General features: G+C 42.3%; 2 protein-coding genes across 10 annotated transcripts in view; one reads left to right on the forward strand and one right to left on the reverse strand.

Annotated features, from left to right (window-relative positions):
- The window catches only part of LCK (LCK proto-oncogene, Src family tyrosine kinase), a 64,997-nt gene that overhangs the window by 13,520 nt on the left and 32,397 nt on the right, over positions 1-19,080 (reverse strand). For 2 of the 3 annotated variants that reach the window (XM_056556931.1, XM_056556930.1), the window contains exons 3-8: positions 17,923-17,998; positions 7,519-7,609; positions 4,985-5,083; positions 3,091-3,194; positions 1,852-2,001; positions 163-315 (exon numbers count right to left, since the gene is read on the reverse strand). In XM_056556931.1, coding sequence (XP_056412906.1) covers positions 163-315; positions 1,852-2,001; positions 3,091-3,194; positions 4,985-5,083; positions 7,519-7,609; positions 17,923-17,998 — 673 coding nt within the window. The remainder of the gene's footprint in view (positions 1-162; positions 316-1,851; positions 2,002-3,090; positions 3,195-4,984; positions 5,084-7,518; positions 7,610-17,922; positions 17,999-19,080) is intronic. The other variant, XM_056556932.1, reaches the window with a different exon arrangement.
- LOC130355976 (myotubularin-related protein 9-like) overlaps positions 1-19,080 on the forward strand; it is a 134,930-nt gene that overhangs the window by 10,114 nt on the left and 105,736 nt on the right. The window contains exons 2-5 of one of the 7 annotated variants that reach the window (XM_056556923.1): positions 1,776-1,842; positions 1,976-2,074; positions 3,119-3,211; positions 7,527-7,576. In XM_056556923.1, the coding sequence (XP_056412898.1) occupies positions 7,569-7,576 (8 nt within the window). In that variant the 5' untranslated portion in view covers positions 1,776-1,842; positions 1,976-2,074; positions 3,119-3,211; positions 7,527-7,568. The remainder of the gene's footprint in view (positions 1-1,775; positions 1,843-1,975; positions 2,075-3,118; positions 3,212-7,526; positions 7,577-19,080) is intronic. The other 6 variants (XM_056556924.1, XM_056556925.1, XM_056556926.1 and 3 more) reach the window with 6 other exon arrangements.

Here is a 19,080-nt window from a genome sequence, read left to right on the forward strand (position 1 = left end):
AAGTCGGGCTATAAGGCTGGAACATAAACATATACTGAGCAACGACATTAGTTCTAATATAAGCAAAATAATAATACAAAATATCCTATGATATTAATTAGCAAATCACAATTATCATTGAAAATTGTCATGATCATTGTAAATATAAATAGATTTTCATACCCATCCACACTTCTCCAAACTGCCCTGCACCTAGTTTTTTCACTAGCTGAAGTGACGTGCGTGAAATTTCCCATTCATCACCCCACCATGGTTTTTGTGGTCGTCCAGTCTGACATGGTTCCTTCAGTAAGGTGCACAATCCGTCCAAGTTGCCTAGATAAAGTACCAAATATTATTTATTAAACTACTCTGTACACTTCTATATTTATGAAACAATCTGTGAATTCATCGACACCTGTAAAAAAAAAAACACTATTTAGACCTGTAAATAGTGCTGTATTTCCTATTAATGGCCAAAGGTACTGTAAGGCTTAGTACAAACCACACATATTTTGGTATACACCTGTAACCCAGGAGAATTGAATATCGATGTACCGTATACCACTGCATGTCCCATTGATTTTTGAACAGTATACGCTGTTGATTGTTGTCTGTTTTTAGAGTCTGTACAGCATGTAGAAATTAATCGATCTGGCATGTACATGCTGTGGTATACATCGGCATCCTACTCACCTGGGTTGCACGCATATACCACAAAATACTTGTGGTATTAATTCTAATACAGAAAAAATACAATTTTAGATTGGATTCTTCTTGTCAACTCTACAGAAAATATATGCTGTTGTTTGAACAACAAATTATATTCAATAATTATGTGTAGGTTTACATATATACCGTATATACTCGATACATATATACCGTTCCAAATATAAGCCGTGGCCTCTAATTTCACCCCAAAAACCCAGGAAAAGTTATTAACTCGACTATAAGCCTAGGGTGGGAAATACATCATCCTCCCATGCCATCATCCCCCCCCCGTCATCATCCAGACCCCCGTCATCATCACCCCCGTCATCATCACCCCCGTCATCATCACCCCGTCATCATCACCCTGTCATCATCACCCTGTCATTTTCACCCTCATCATCATCACCCCGTCATCATCCCCCCCCCTTCATCATCACCACCTGTCAATCCCTTTTAGTGGTCTTCAACCTGCGGACCTCCAGATGTTTCAGAACTACAACTCCCAGCATGCCCGGACAGCCATCGGCTGTCCGGGCATTCTGGGAGTTGTAGTTTTGAAACATGTGGAGGTCCGCAGGTTGAAGACTACTGCCGGGCCTTCGTCATCATCCAGACCTGGCTACGGACTAGTGATGTTGTCTTGACGACAACGCGCAGTGACCTCCCTGTGCATGAACGTCCCTGCGCAGTGGCTTCAATGCAGCGTCACTAGTTCGGGGCAGGCCCGGAGCGGAGAAGAGGGCCTCCCGGTGAAGATGGACAGCCCGGAATGACTAACCCTCCCCACTGGATGGTCCCTGCAGCATAGATGGCCGAAGATGGACGGCCCGGACCATCCCCTCACAGCTAAGCCACTCCTCAGAGTTCACTCGAGTATAAGCCGAGGGGGGCGTTTTCATCACGAAAAATCGTGCTGAAAAACTCAGCTTATACTCAAGTAAATACGGTATATATATATATATATATATATATATATATATATATATATATACATGCACAATACAGCTTGTACTAGCGTTTCTATCTAAACTGCAGCACCATCCCTGTTTTTTCACACTTCCGTGTCTTTTATTTACTCCATCCAGATATTTTGAGGGACTAAGGGAGACTAATATGGCTAATAGGAGAACTCCAGACAGAGGGGAAGAAAAGGTATTTTACCGGAATAATGTTGCACAAGTTCCTGGAGAGTCTTGAAAGTTATTCGAGGAGATATGTAGAATCCTCCATTGTCCATGTTGCGAATCTTGTAATGCTTCACCACTTCTCCATGATTCTGAACTAGGTCACGAACAGATAACGAGTAGGAGCCTGGAATCAACAATAAGTGGACTTCATTCCACTTTTCAGAGGAAAAAGAGCTTCTATGGGGATATTCACACAGGTAAAAGACTTCATTGGGAAATGTTAAAAAAAAAAGCATTTTGGTTAAAAGAAATAACAGCACTGAAAAAGAGCAGTTCCGATTGGAAGCTCACGCTGAAGTAAAAAAAAAAAAAAAAGGCCTGAAAAGCCACACTGAAAACTGCCTTTAGGCTAGGTTTCCACTTGGTTTTTTTCTGGCAGTTTTTGGATATCTGCCACTGCAGTTTTTGAGCCAAAGCCAGAAGTGTATTCATAAGAAATAGGACATATAAAGGAAGAACTTACACTTCTCCTCCCTTATGGATCCACTTCTGACTTTGGCTCAAAAACTGCAGTGGCAGATATCCAAAAACTGCCAGAAAAAAAACAAGTGGAAACCTAGTCTTAGGCTGAAATAACACACAACTTTTGTTTGGCCAGAAAAAAATCCCCACAAAAAACTGCCAAGTCATTTTTTTACTTCCGAGATGCAATGTTTGTGGACTCCAGCCTTGAGGGGTTATCCTAGATTAGAAAAAGAGCGGATTTCTTCCAAAAACAATGCCACTCGTGTCCTTAGGTTGTGTGTATGGTATTGTTGTTCAGTTCCAGTGAAGTGAATACCACACACACAACCTGAGGACAGATATGAAGCTATTTTTGGAAGAAGTAAGCTCTGTTTTTCTATTCATGGATAACTTTTTTAAGGTGCATTCACATATACCATGTTTGCAGCGTATTTCACACTGAAATTGATGCTGCAGAATTTCTGCCACGTAATTCAGTGTAAATAAATGAGCATAAAATGTGCAGCATCATATCTGCAGTGTAAAATCCACAATACCCTACGGCTGGTGTCACACATGGCAGTTATTTCTGAAAATTCAGCAGGAAAGAGAAGTATATGTCATTTCTGCTCCTTTTAACTACACTCCTAGTTTTGGCTCCTAAAATACAGTGACAGTTTCCCAAAAAACTGCCAAGTTTGACACCATCCTTAAATAAAATACAAAAAAATGCATTTTGCTTGTCTATTTTCAAAATACAATACAATACCTTTATTTGTCTCACTCTCTCGTATAAGGAAAGATCCTTGTTGGTTTCCTGGGGCTAAGAGCTGACGTTCTGCATCTTTCCGACCCAGGTCTTTGAAGAACCAGCTAAAAAAAACATGTTGGTATATATTTAGAAAGATTTTGATTTTGTTTCGAAAATGTCTATCTATCTATCTAATTGTAGAAAGGATGGGCAGCACCGAAATGTGTTGTTGGTGCAAGCTGGATAACCCGGTCACAGGTCCAATAGATCCACAAAGTATCTATCTATCTTATATCTAATGTAACATTGCCAGTCCTCAACAATGATAAGTGCTTACAACATAAAAAAATCAGAAAAAAGTTCTCATCAAAGGGGTTATCCAGGAATAGAAAAACAGAGCTATTTTCCATGAAAAATCGTTCCCCGTCTGTCTCCAGGTTGGGTGTGGTTCTACAGCTTAGTTCGATTGAAGTGAATGGAGCCAAGTTGTAATACCACACAAACAAAAGAAAATATGGGGGGGGGGGGGGGGGGCTCAGCTTTAAGTAACTACATCAAATATGGCGGGTGCTATTAGGGGCACCACATGAAACACCACAAAAGAAAAAAGTAACACACCTCAATGCAATAGCACACCTCATAAGAAATTTCCTTGACAATAAATATATGCCGTTTACAAAAAATACCCAAACATCTTGGGCAACCCTTAACACTAGGGGGGCCAAGACGGCACACCTACCTGTGGACACACACTATTCGGTAAGAACGATCTATATGTAAAACATTCCCACTGTACGGAAGTAATGAAAGATGTAAAGGAGGCAAGTCTGTGGAAATGTAGTAACAATATATGCAAAGTTGCAAGAAGAATGAACCCCCTATATTTCCACAGGGTTGAAACTGTACACTATGCAGGCGCTGTTCGCTGAACTATAGAAAGTTATCAATGTAAATATGCAGCAATATAACACATGAATAGAGCAGGCCAAACACAGATGGAGGTGCAAGTTCAAACACAAATACTTATCTTGAGTGGGTGTCCACACAGAAGCCCCACACATTACATCACCCAACTGGTGACTTCCTCAAGGGACATAACGCGTGGGGGCATTCTTTACAAAAATCTTGACCCTCACAAATGAGGATAGGTTAGGGTTAAATTAACTATCCTATATTTTTAGTGGACATATAAGTAACGTGTAATAAGTTTCACCAAAATATCTCCAGCCATTTGGAAGTTAAGCTGGAACATACTTTTCCCATAGTCTTGCATGGGACTTTAAGCAAAAACCCCGACCCTCACAAATGGGGATGGGTAAGGGTTAATTTATCTATCCATATTAGTAACATGTGTACCAAGTTTTGTTGAAATATCTTCAGCCGTTTGGAAGTGATGCGGGAACATACACATATGCACACATACACACATACATTGGCCCAGATTTATCAAACTGTGTGAGAGAAAAAGTGGAAAGCTACGTCATAGCTGTCACTCCTCCTCCCATAGAGGTGAATGGAGTTTGCTACGTGCACCGAATGAAGGGGTGGGACCGCCACAATCTAACATCTTATGCCCTATCCTTTAGATAGGGGATGAGATGTTTGCGTCGGAGTACCCCTTTAAGGACAAATATCCCTGGTGGTCTATTGTATGTTAGTGATCTTCTTCACAATCTATACAGTCCTTATAACCACATGGGCCCCAGTGTGGTCATAAAGGAAGTGTGTAAGTATATGTTGCCAAAATAACTGCAATAACAAAAATCTAGAAAAAAAAAAAAGAGTAAAATGCAAAAGGCAAAAAGACAAACATTATGGATCATGTTTTGATAAATAAAAGTCTAAATGCTTTGAAGAAGTAGAATTAAGGTCTGAATGCTTGTTTGGCCTCTCAGTTTGAATGAATACTCACCGTTCACATGCAATTCCACTTACAGGTGCTACAAAATTATATGGCACAAGTCCCTCTTTTCCTGTAAGCAAAGACTTCGCTTTCCACCACTCTCCAGTTCTATATGGGATAAAGTTGAATAAGGCTATGGTTACTCAACAGACTAAAATTTAGAGCAGACTAAAACCCACTGTTAGTTACCGACCCCGTAGCATTGTTTTCTTGCAATCAACAATATTGTCATATACCGTGTTTCCCCGAAAATAGTACCTACCCCGAAAATAGAAAAGTAGAACAATGTCCAGCACAAAGCACGATGCAAGATGGGAATTTATTGTAGATACACACAGCGAACAGCAACACGGATCATGGAGTAAAGTGACGCGTTTCAGCAACCTTAGTCGCCTTAGTCATACAATGTATGACTTGTATGACTAAGGCGACTAAGGTTGCTGAAACGCGTCACTTTACTCCATGATCCGTGTTGCTGTTCGCTGTGTGTATCTACAATAAATTCCCATCTTGCATCGTGCTTTGTGCTGGACATTGTTCTACTTTTCTATTGTTCGTCCTCGTGGTGTCCGCACGAGTCCGTGCACTGAGGCGGCGGTGGAGAGCTGGATGACCTTTCCATTTCTATACCCCGAAAATAGTCCCTAGCTGGATTATCGGGGTGAGCTGCAATATAAGCCCTACCCTGAAAATAAGACCTAGACCAGTGGTCTCCAACCTGCGGACCTCCAGATGTTGCAAATTTTCTAGGTCAGTGGTCTTCTTATCAGCGCTGGGCTGATAAACTGGCGGGGGGGGGGGGGGGGTGAGGGACGTTGGAGGGCAGAGCTGCGCCCATCACATGTTGATAATGGGGGGGGGGGGTGTAAATACCGTACCGTGGAACCACCATGTTGTTCAATGTGCATACTGTACTGTAAATAAATAAGCCCTACCCTGAAAATAGGCCCTAGTGTGTTTTTTGTGGCTAAATTTAATATAAGACCCGGTCCTATTTTCGGAGAAACACAGTAGTAAAATTGTGCAACGTTGTATAATAGTCACTGGAGTCTGAGGTGACTGCAAGTTCGTCATGACAAACTACATTAACATTTTAGTGATACAGAACAGAGGGTGGTTTTAGGGTTTACAAGGTCAGGAAGGTAAAAAAATCAATATAAATATAAATAAATATATATATTTCACTACATTTTTGTGTATTGCAAAATAGCACCTTAAAGGGGTGCTGCCGTGGAAAACCTTTTTTTTTTAGATCAACTGGTGCCAGAAAGTTAAACAGATTTGTAAATTACTTCTATTAAAACATCTTAATCCTTCCAGTACTTTTTAGGGTCTGTATACTACAGAGGAAATGTTTTTCTTTTTGGATTTCTCTTAGGTCACGACCACGGTGCTCTCTGCTGACCTCTGCTGTCCATTTTAGGAACTGTCCAGAGCAGGACAAAAATCCCCATAGCAAACATATGCTGCTCTGGACAGTTCCTAAAATGGACAGCAGAGGTCAGCAGAGAGCACTGTGGGTGTGACATTAGAGAAATTCAAAAAGAAAAACATTTCCTCTGTAGTATACTATTAAACACAATTACCCTAAGGCACGTAGCCTGGGGTACAGATATCCCTATATGGTAGGATTCCCTAAAACTTAATTTTTATTAATACTAATTAAACTAATGAAACAAACGAATGGTGCTCAAAGTGAGTTTAAAAATACATGTTGTATATGCCCGTCCACTTCATATTATCAGGTGGAACACCACTCTCTATATAGACTGATAGTGGGAGATCCGTATTTGATCCCACATTTATTGGCATATATAAACATGCGCTAAAAACATTAGATGCCTCCTCTACATGTTTCGGTGAATCATCACCATCTTCAGGAGAGGTGGCAACGAGTGACGGTGATGATTCACTGAAACATGTAGAGGAGGCATCTAATGTTTTTAGCGCATGTTTATATATGCCAATAAATGTGGGATCAAATACGGATCTCCCACTATCAGTCTATATAGAGAGTGGTATTTCACCTGATAATATGAAGTGGATGGGCATATACAACATGTATTTTTAAACTCACCTTGAGCACCATTCGTTTGTTTCATTAGTTTAATTAGTATTAATAAAAATTAAGTTTTAGGGAATCCTACCATATAGGGATATCTGTACCCCAGGCTACGCGCCCTGGGGTAATTGTGTTTAATAGTTCCCGGATTGCCTTTTGGGGGCAATTGTTGTTAGTTACTCTGTAGTATACAGCCCCTAAAAAGTACTGGAAGGATTAAGATTTTTAATAGAAGTAATTTACAAATCTGTTTTAACTTTCTGGCACCAGTTGATTAAAAAGTTTTCCACGGGAGTACCCCTTTAAATGTGAGCTTCCTAGACTCCTGTGGTGATGCCTACAAAATGTGGGCATAGTTGGAGTTTTTTTTTTTTTAAGTTACAACTGTTTGAGTGTAGGTGAATTAAAATAAAAAATAAAAACAAACATAAGAAAGAAATTCAACATAAACTCATCAACAATGTATAAGGTTTAAACTTACGATTCCAGGATGAATAGCCTCTCTCCAGCCTGAAAGCCAAGATCGCCAACATGCACAGGTATGTAATCATAGAGAGCCATTACCTGTTTATCTGGGCAATAAAGAAATCAACCTATAAATTTAGCACTTAAAATAGTAATAATTCTAATGTATTTTTATAATGTACTTGTGTCTCTATTAACATTTTATAATGTATATGTGTCTCTACCATTTTTCTGAAAAATTCCACATCCAGTCTGGATTCAGTCAACATGGAATATGAGACTGTGGGCAGAATGAGACCACCGGGTCAGTCTCATTTTTTTGAGCAGTGTACTTTCAATCTACAATTTACTAAACACACTGAACAGTACAGCAGTTCATTTTCTTGGTTTTACTCTGATAGACGAGAGAGAGATTGGGAGTTGGGGGAGATTTATCAAAACCTGTTTAGTGGAAAAGTTGCTGAGTTGCCCATAGCAACCAATCAGATCGCTTCTTTGTTTTTCAGAGGCCTTTTCAAAAATTAAAGAAGCTATCTGATTGGATGCTATCGGCAACTCAGCAACTTTTCCTCTGGACAGGTTTTAAATCTCCCCCTATGTCTTTGATGGCATAGTGGAGACTAAATTATTTCATAAAGCCACAGCCGGTAACAACATATTACATGCATAAAGTGGCCATCCGAAATATACCATAAAAAATCTCCCCATTGGAGAAATTATTAGGGCCAAATATGTATCAACATTCGAAACATCTTATAAACATACATATGGTGAAATTATGGACAGGCTTAAACAAAGGGATTACTGCATAAGTATCCTCAATAGGGCTAAGAGGATTGTGGATTCCAATACCAGAGTTCAGAATCTCGGGGTCACTAACATGTTACATACCAGAAGAGCCAAAATTATGATGAAATACGTGACATTCCGAGAAGGCATGCCCACTATTTTTCATCATGATGCTATGGTTGCAGGCCTTATGTGAAATGGTTTCCATTGTGAGGCAAGGAGGGCTAAGTCCCTTAGAAAAGGTATCTCCTAGTGAGTTTTTGAGGGGCCTCACATCTTAAACATGGTTACCGACTATAGGCAGTCATAAATGTGGTTGGTCACGCTGTGGTTTGTGTAAGCATATCTCTGTCACCAAACATACTATGTCTTTGGTCACTGGTCATTCTTGCCCTATAACGTCCTTTATTAACTGCAATACATGTGGTACACTGCACTTGCAGGGAATTAAAGGATACGTTTTAACTTTTTTCACTGGAAGCTAGTACCATCTTGTTTAGGACATTGGACTACTTACATGGGATATGGCCTATTGTCAGCCGTGCTTCTGGACTACAGCTTGATGTCGTGTTCTTACTGGTGGTGACCTGCGTATGTACTATGCATTAATCTGATGTGTGGATGTCCCATGAGCTCCCATCTATCCCTGCTATTTTCAGGAGGAAAAAAAGGCCTGTGTGTTGCTATATTTTAAGAGCAGGAAGGCTACAGTGGGACTTACATTCTCCTTCCATATTTTACACCGTGTCCAGTGTTAAAAACATTCTGACTCTTGGAAGGTGGGGATTATAAAACAATAAACAAAACTAAAAAGCTGTTACCAAAAATCGCTGTGTCCAGAAAGAGTTAATTAACCCCTTCAGGACGGAGCCCATTTTGGCCTTAAGGACCGGAGCGTTTTTTGCACATCTGACCACTGTCACTTTAAACATTAATAACTCTGGAATGCTTTTAGTTATCATTCTGATTCCGAGATTGTTTTTTCGTGACATATTCTACTTTAACATAGTGGTAAATTTTTGTCGATACTTGCATCATTTCTTGGTGAAAAATCCGTAAATTTGATAAAAATTTGAAAATTTTGCATTTTTCTAACTTTGAAGCTCTCTGCTTGTAAGGAAAATGGATATTACGAATACATTTTTTTTTGGTTCACATATACAATATGTCTACTTTATGTTTGCATCATAAAATTGACGTGTTTTTACTTTTGGAAGGCACCAGAGGGCTTCAACGGTCAGCAGCAATTTTCCGATTTTTCACAAAATTTTCAAACTCAGTATTTTTCAGGGACCAGTTCAGGTTTGAAGTGGATTTGAAGGGTCTTCATATTAGAAATACCCCATAAATGACCCCATTATAAAAACTACACCCCCAAAAGTATTCAAAATGACATTCAGTCAGCGTTTTAACCCTTTAGGTGTTTCACAGGAATAGAAGCAAAGTGAAGGAGAAAATTCACAATCTTCACATGTTCTTGCAGACCCAATTTTTGAATTTTTACAAGGGGTAAAAGGACAAAATTTTTACTTGTATTTGTAGCCCAATTTCTCTCGAGTAAGCACATACCTCATATGTCTATGTAAAGTGTTCGGCGGGCGCAGTAGAGGGCTCAGAAGGGAAGGAGCGACAAGGGGATTTTGGAGAGTACGTTTTTCTGAAATGGTTTTTGGGGGCATGTTACCTTTAGGAAGCCCTTATGGTGCCAGAACAGCAAAAAAAAACCACATGGCATACCATTTTGGAAACTAGACCCCTCGGGGAATGTAACATGGGATAAAGTGAACCTTAATACCCCACAGGTGTTTCACGACTTTTGCAAATGTAAAAAAAAAAAAAAAATTTTACCTAAAATGCTTGTTTTCCCAAAATTTTTTTATTTTTAAAAAGGGTAATAGCAGAAAATACCCCTAAAAATTTGAAGCCCAATTTCTCCCGATTCAGAAAACACCCCATATGGGGGTGAAAAGTGCTCTGCTGGCGCACTACAGGTCTCGGAAGAGAAGGAGTCACATTTGGCTTTTTGAACGCAAATTTTTCTCTGGGGGCATGCCGCATTTAGGAAGCCCCTATGGTGCCAGGACAGCAAAAAAAAAACACATGGCATACCATTTTGGAAACTAGACCCCTCGGGGAACGTAACAAGGGGTTAAGTGAACCTTTATACCCCACAGGTGTTTCACGACTTTTGCATATGTAAAAAAAAAAAAAATTTTTTTACCTAAAATGCTTGTTTTCCCAAAAATTTTACATTTTTAAAAAGGGTAAAAGCAGAAAATACCCCCCAAAATTTGTAACACAATTTCTCCCGAGTACGGCGATACCCCATATGTGGCCCTAAACTGTTGCCTTGAAATACGACAGGGCTCCAAAGTGAGAGCGCCATGCGCATTTGAGGCCTAAATTAGGGATTGCATAGGGGTGGACATAGGGGTATTCTACGCCAGTGATTCCCAAACAGGGTGCCTCCAGCTATTGTAAAACTCCCACCATGCCTGGACAGTCAACGGCTGTCCGACAATACTGGGAGTTGTTTTGCAACAGCTGGAGGCTCCGTTCTGGAAACAGTGGCGTACCAGACGTTTTTCATTTTTATTGGGGAGGGGAGGGGGGTTGTATAGGGGTATGTGTATATGTAGTGTTTTACTTTTTATTTTATTTTTTGTGTTAGTGTAGTGTAGTGTTTTTAGGGTACAGTCGCACGGGCGGGGGTTCACAGTAGTTTCTCGCTGGCAATTTGAGCTGCAGCAGAAAGTTTGCGGCAGCTCAAATTTGCAGCCAGATACTTACTGTAATCCTCCGCCCATGTGAGTGTACTCTGTACGTTCACATTGGGGGGGACATCCAGCTGTTGCATAACTACAACTCCCAGCATGCCCGTTGGCTGTCGGTGACTGCTGAGAGTTGCAGTTTTGCAACAGCTGTAGGCACACTGGTTATGTATCACTGAGTTTGTGACCTAACTCAGTGTTTCACAACCAGTGTGCCTCCAGCTGTTGCAAAACTACAACTCCCAGCATGTACGGTGCATGGTGTACGGTGACTGCTGAGAGTTGTAGTTTGCAACAGCTGGAGGCACACCGGTCGTGAAACACTGAGTTAGGTAAAAAAAAACTCTGAGTTTCACAACCAGTGTGCCTTCAGCTGTTGCAAAACTACAACTCTCAGCAGTCACCGACAGCCAACGGGCATGCTGGAAGTTGTAGTTATGCAACCAGCAGATGCACCACTACAACTCCCAGCATGCACTTTAGCTGTTTGTGCAAGCTGGGAGTTGTAGTTATACAACAGCTGAAGGTACACTTTTCCATAGAAAGAATGTGCCTCCAGCTGTTGCAAAACCATAAGTCCCAGCATGCCCATAAGGGAATGCTGGGAGTTGTGGTGGTCTGCCTCCTGCTGTTGCATAACTACAGCTCCCAGCATGCCCTTTTTGCATGCTGGGATCTGTTGCTAAGCAACAGCAGGAGGCTGTCACTCACCTCCAACGATCCTCGCCGCACAGGTCAGTCCCTCGTCGTCTCCGCCGCCGCAGCTGCTCCTGGGGCCCCGATCCCAACAGGGGCGCCGGGGATCGGGGTCCCCAGCACCCGGGGTGCACGTCCCGCACCCGCTCACGTCCTCCGGAAGAGGGGCGGAGCGGGTGCGGGAGTGACACCCGCAGCAGGCGCCCTGATTGGTCGGCCGGTAATCCGGCCGACGAATCAGGGCGATCGTGAGGTGGCACCAGTGCCACCTCACCCCTGCAGGCTCTGGCTGTTCGGGGCCGTCAGAGACGGCCCCGAACAGCCAGTAATTCCGGGTCACTGGAGACCCGATTGACCCGGAATCGCCGCAGATCGCTGGACTGAATTGTCCAGCGATCTGCGGCGATCGCCGACATGGGGGGACATAATGACCCCCCTGGGCGATATGCCGGGATGCCTGCTGAACGATTTCAGCAGGCATCCGGCTCCGGTCCCCAACCGGCTAGCGGTGGGGGCCGGAATTCCCACGGGCGTATGGATACGCCCTCGGTCCTTAAGGACTCGGCATGCAGGGCGTATCCATACGCCCTATGTCCTGAAGAGGTTAAGATAAATTGCAAAGTGGCTTTACTTCTCATTTTAGATTTATTGGGGCAATAAAACTATTGGCTGCAAAGGTATGCATTAGAGATGAGCAAAGTTACAGTGATTTAATTCGTCACGATCTTCTCGGCTTGGCAGTTGCTGACTTTAGCCTGCATAAATGAGTTCAGCTTTCAGGTGCTCCGGTGGGCTGGGGACTCTCTCCTAGGACTGTATTCACCTTTTACAGCCCATTGGAGCACCTGAAAGCTGAACTAATTTATGCAGGCTAAAGTCAGCAACTGCCGAGCCGAGAAGTTTGTGACGAATCGAATCACTGTAAGTTCACTCATCTCTAGTATGCATAGCTTTTGAACAAGTGTTCATACAGAAAAGTTGAAGCGGACCTGTTAGATCCCCCCCCCCCCAAAAAAAAAACCGTAATATGCTACTTAACCCTTTAACGACCATGTAAGTCCTGGTTTGGAGGTACTTCCCGCACCAGGCCATACATTTACATCCAGTGTATGACCGCGAGCATCGGAGCAGTGCTCGCGTCATACATGGCAGGTTCCGGCTGCTATCAGCAGCCGAGGACCCGCCGGTAATGCCCGACATCTGCAATCGCGCGGATGTCCGTCATTAACCCCTCAGATGCCGTGATCTGTACAGATTGCGGCAATGCGCATAATTAAATAGATGATTGGATCGCCCGCAGCGCTGCCGCGGCGATCCAATCATCTGTAATGCCGGCCTGAGGTCCCCTCACCTGGCTTTGGCCGTCTCTCGGCATCTCCTGCTCTGGTCTGAGATCGAGCAGACCAGAGCAGGAGATAGCCGATAATACTGATCAGTGCTGTGTCCTATGCATAGCACTGAACAGTATTAGCAATCAAAGGATTGCTATAAATAGTCCCCTATGGGGACATACAAAGTGTAAAAAAAAGTTGAAAAATGTAAAAATAAAAAGTTAAAAATCCCCTCCCCCAATAAAAATAAAAATTGTCCGTTTTTCCCATTTTACCCCCAAAAAGCATAACATTTTTTTTTATAAACATATTTGGTATAGCCGCATGCGTAAATGTCCGAACTATCAAAATATAATGTTAATGATCCCGTACAGTGAACGGCGTAAACGTAGAAAATAAAAAATAAGTCCAAAAATGCAGTTTTTTGTCACATTTTATTCAAATTTTTTCAAATAAAAAATGATATAAAAGTTTTATATATGCAAATGTGGTATCGATAAAGAGTTCAGATGACGGCGCAAAAATTTAGCCCTCATACCGCCCTATATATGGAAAAATTAAAAAGTTATAGGTGGTCAAAATAGGGCGATTTTAGATTACTGATTTTGTACAAAAAGTTTTAGATTTTTTTTTAAAGCGGTACAAAAATATAAAAGTATCTAGCCATGGGTATCATTTTAATTGTATTGACCCACAGAATAAAGAACACATGTCTTTTTGACCGTAAATTATACAGTGTGAAAAAGAAACCCTCCAAAATGTGCAAAATTGTGGTTTTCATAAAAATGTCCTCCCTAAAAAAAAATTTGGGGGGTTCGCTGTACATTTTATGGTAAAATCAGAGGTTTCATTACAAAGTACAATTGGTCACACAAGAAACAAGCCCTTATATATATTTTTTTCTAACACCTTTATTTTTGTAAAAAAAAATGGCTGCATCCACACAGGGCTGGTGCAAGGATTTCTGCCACCCTAGGCAAAACCTAGTTTTCCCCCTTTGGGGAATAATACCACCATACAATGACTGAATAACAATGCCGTACAAGAAAAGAATATCGCCATACAATGACTGAATAACAATGACATACCAGAACAGAACAATACCGCCATACCGTGACTGAATAACACTGCCATACCAGAACAGAACAATACCACCATCCAGTGATTGAATAACAATGCCTTACCAGAACAGAACAATACCCGTATACAGTGAATGAATAACATTTCCATACAAGAACAGAACAATACCGTCAAACCGTGACTAAATAACACTGCCATACAAGAACAATACCGCCATACCATGTCTGAATAAAAACGCCATACCAGAACAGAAACATACCACCATACCGTGACTGAATAACACTGCCATACCAAAACTGAACAATACCCCCATACCATGACTAAACACTGCCATACAAGAACAATACCGTCATGCCGTGTCTGAATAAAAACGCCATACCAGAACAGAAACATACCACCATACCATGACTGAATAACACTGCCATACCAAAACCGAACAATACCGCCATACAGTGACTGAATAACAACTCCATACCTTGACTAACACTGCAATAACACACAGCTATACTCGCACACACACATAAATATCTATCTATAACCCCCCTCCCATGCAGGATATATTTCTCACACATGCATGGTATATATATATATATATATATCAGCGTTCCCAAACCAGGGTGCCTCCAGCTGTTGCAAAACTTCAACCCTCAGCTCTGTACTGATGAGGGGCAAGAACCCCCGAAACAGCTGTCTGAAGATGGGTCCTCTTCCCTTCTGGGGAGAATTCTGGCTTGGCATAAATCCCAATCTACTTCTGAGACTTTGTAACTAGAGCCAGAGCTGATCTTAGGGCATGCTTCCTGAGAAGGTGGTGTGATGAGTTACTTTGCATATTCCTTACCCAGAAAGCCCGCGAAATGGCAATGGCCTTTTTGAATCTCCATTTTACTTCGGGAGCAGTGTTCATCTCCCTGAGGAAAATTCTTGACCCCTTTATATCTATCTATCTATCTATCTATCTATCTATATATATATATATATATTCAATTCCCACCCAACTACTCTCATAGGCACTTACAGGGAATGCCAGTGGCTCTCTCATCCACGAGCGCCAGAGACAGTAGCAGTAGCAGGACAGGATGGTAGGTAGGTGGCAGGATGGTGTCTCTTGCATGCCGCCAACATCAGGTGGGGGGGGCGGTAGGTTGGATGGGGATTTGGGGATTTTGCATGCTGCTAAGACAGTAGCTCTGGGGGGTGTCGGATGTCTGGTGTTTGCACGCCGCTAACACTGTGATGGTGTAGCGGGGCGCTGGGGTTTTTCCCATGCTTACACAGTAGCGGACCTGGTTTAGAGGGGGAGGGGCGGGTTCTTCTTGCGCGTCTTACAGGTAGTGGGGCCTGAGGGGCGCTGCGCTGTGCTCTTCAGCCATGGGACAGTTTGCAGACGGAGCCTCACCCCATCAAAAAGGTGCTCTAGGCGGCCGCCTATCCCCCCCTATAAGTGGCACCGGCACTGCATTTACACTAAGTTTGCAGCCTATGGCTGCCGGGTCTGGCTGGGAAATGTTGAAAAATGGATGCTCCCATATCCCAGCCGGACCCGCACAGCTTCTCATTTACTTTAATGAGCCGACTGGAGTCAGATAATGACTCTGGTCAGCTCACTTTTGCCCCCTATCCGGTTATGTGACCGGACCTAAAACCGTGGTATATTACGGTTTTAGGTCCGGTCACAAAACTGGATAAGAGGCAAAAATGAGCCGACCGGAGTCACTGTCTTACTCCGGTTGGCTAATTAAAGTGAATTAGTTTTGGTGCCGGCCTGGCTGGAATACGGGAGCTCCCGGTTTTGAAAATTCCCAGCCAGATCCGGCAGCCATAGGCTGCAAACATAGTGTGAATGCAGCCAAATACATGTCTCCTGTAACTCACTTAGTTAAAGGGGTATTCCAGGCAAAAGCATCTTATCCCTTATCGAAAGGACGGCCGCAACTCCCCCTCCCATAGACATGAATGGAGGGGTGTGGCGTGATGTCACGTCCCCGTCTCGGAAGCCCGGCGGTTTCCGAAACTGCAGACGCAGCTACGAATGCGGGCTGCTGCAGGGAGATCGCGGGGGGTCCCAGCGGCAGGCCCCCCGCGATCAGACATCTTATCCCCTATCCTTTCGATAGGGGATAAGATGTTTTTGCCTGGAATACCCCTTTAAAATCCCCTCATAGGGAGGGGGCATGCTTAGAGTCATCTTACCTGCCTCCTGTGCTGTGTGGCCGGTGGCTGGGGGGCATGGTTTTATGGAGGGAGGGGGTGGTCTCATGCCGCCTTGTCCATGAGTCAACGAGGGGAGACTTATTGGTGTCCTAATAGGTATGGGGACCACTAGTGGTTGGATTTTCAGGGGCCATTTTCTTTATTAAATATTATTTTATTAATGAAGCATATTAGAAAAATACTTTAATTTTAATTATTAAAGGGGTACTCCGGTGAAAAACTTTTTTTTTTTTTAAATCAACTGGTGCTAGAAAGTTAAACAGATTTGTAAATTACTTCTATTAAAAAATCTTAATCCTTCCTGTACTTATTAGCTGCTGAATACAACAGCGGAAATTCTTTTCTTTTTGAAACACAGAGCTGTCTGCTGACATCATGAGCACAGTGCTCTCTGCTGACATCTCTGTGCATTTTAGGAACTGTCCAGAACAGCATATGTTTGGGGATTTCCTTTTACTCTGGATAGTTGCTAAAATGGACAGAGATGACAGCAGAGAGCACTGTGCTCATGATGTCAGCAGACAGCTCTGTGTTTCAAATGGAAAATAATTTCCATTGTCTGGGCATCCAATTGGCAAATGAGGTTCAATGTGGATACATGTAAAGTTATGCATCTGGGTACTAAGAACCTGCATGCGTCGTATGTCTTAGGGGGGATTAAACTGGCAGAGTCACTGGTAGAGAAGGATCTGGGTGTACTTGTAGATCACAGACTACAGAATAGCAAGCAAAGTAAGGCTGCTGCTTCCAAAGCCAGCAGGATATTGTCATATATAAAAGGAGGCATGGACTTAAGGGACAGGGACATAATACTTCCCCTTTATAAAGCATTGGTACGGCCTTACCTGGAATATGCTGTTCAGTTTTGGGCACCTGTCCATAAAAGGGACACTGCGGAGTTGGAAAGGGTGCAGAGACGCGCGACTAAACTAATATGGGGCATGGAACATCTTAGCTATGAGGAGCGATTAAAGGAGTTACAATTGTTTAGTCTTGAGAAGAGACGTTTAAGGGGGGGATATGATAAACTTATATAAGTATATAAATGGCCCATAAAAAAAATATGGAGAAAAACTGTTCCAGGTTAAACCCCCCCAAAGGACGAGGGGGCACTCCCTCCGTCTGGAGAAGAAAAGGTTTAGTCTAAAGGGGCGACACGCCTTCTTTACCATGAGGACTGTGAATTTATGGAACGGTCTACCTCAGGAACTGGTCACAGCGGGAACAATTACTAGCTTTAAAACAGGATTAGATACATTCCTGGAACAAAATAACATTAATGCTTATGCAGAATTATAAAACTACATCCCTTTCCCATATCCCCTTACACCCTTCACTTCAATTCCCTGGTTGGACTTGATGGACGAACGTCTTTTTTCAACCATACTAACTATGTAACTATGTAACAAATCTGTTTTTTTTTTCTGGCACCAGTTGATTTAAAAAAAAAAAAAAACGGAGTACCCCTTTAAAAAACATATCAAATTGTTTTTGATCTGACAGAGCTCCCTTTTAAATTCACATTTTTATTTTACTTACCATGCACTGGAGAAGTGGGAGGTACTGAAGACATATATGGCACCAGTGGGTCTTGTACTTCATATTGCATGATCATCTGGGAGAGCAACAGAAAGAAATTACTATTTAAATATACCTTTACATTCTTTAGATAGATCTTTTTGTGTGTCTTTAATTTATGGTAGTTTTATCCAAATAAAAACTACCAAATCAACTAGTTAACCTATGGATAGGGAATTACTTGTGATTGTGGGATAACCCCTTTTAAAGAACAACTATTACTAGCTGGACAGAATTTTTTTAAACTGTTTATTGACAACAGTTTAGAGGATGGTCTTATTAATTTGTATGCATGTTCTAATGCCCAGTTCACATTTCACATAGTATGATCCCAGTGTTTACCACTAACAACTGAGTTGTGTTGTAAAGCATGAACTTTCCATTAGTTTTAAAACCACATTGAACCTGAGAAATTTGGCAGCTTGTAATGGGTTAACCATACATAAAAGACTTGTTATTTCCTCTTTAAGAGAGTTGTTTCCTCTGTTAATGGAAAATGTAATTTATGTATACTACCTAAATGTGTATATGCTTGTGTGGACTATGTTTTTTGTCACAGTTCGTAGATAGCCAGCACGGCACTACTTCCCCATTTAGATATAGAACAGTGATGAAATGGCAGACTTGGACTAGGAATGCTGGAGGTGGTGCTCTGATTGGCAATAGTGCATGGAAACGTTACAAAGAAGCAGCAAAATAATCGGCAACTCACCGCAGCCAGCTGAGTAAATCTTCTTTTATTTCTTACTCACAACTGTATTACATGGGAAGAGGGTAGTCGGGTGACACAGGATGGCGACCAAGCTCCGTTTCGCACAATGATCGTGCTTCCTCCGGCCATGGCCGGAGGAAGCACGATCATCGTGCGAAACGGAGCTTGGTCGCCATCCTGTGTCCCCCCACTACCCTCTTCCCATGTAATACAGTTGTGAGTAAGAAATAAAAGAAGATTTACTCAGCTGGCTGCGGTGAGTTGCCGATTATTTTCCTGCTTCTTTGTAACGTACTATGTTTTTTGTGTCTGAGCACACTGAGTAACATAGAGACAGTGGACAGTGGTACTCTGCTGTGCCGCTAGGCCCCCTGACTTACTGGGTCACTGGGCAAAAGGGATGGTAT

Source organism: Hyla sarda, chromosome 2, assembly GCF_029499605.1.
Source record: "Hyla sarda isolate aHylSar1 chromosome 2, aHylSar1.hap1, whole genome shotgun sequence".
NCBI classification, from domain to species: domain Eukaryota; kingdom Metazoa; phylum Chordata; class Amphibia; order Anura; family Hylidae; genus Hyla; species Hyla sarda.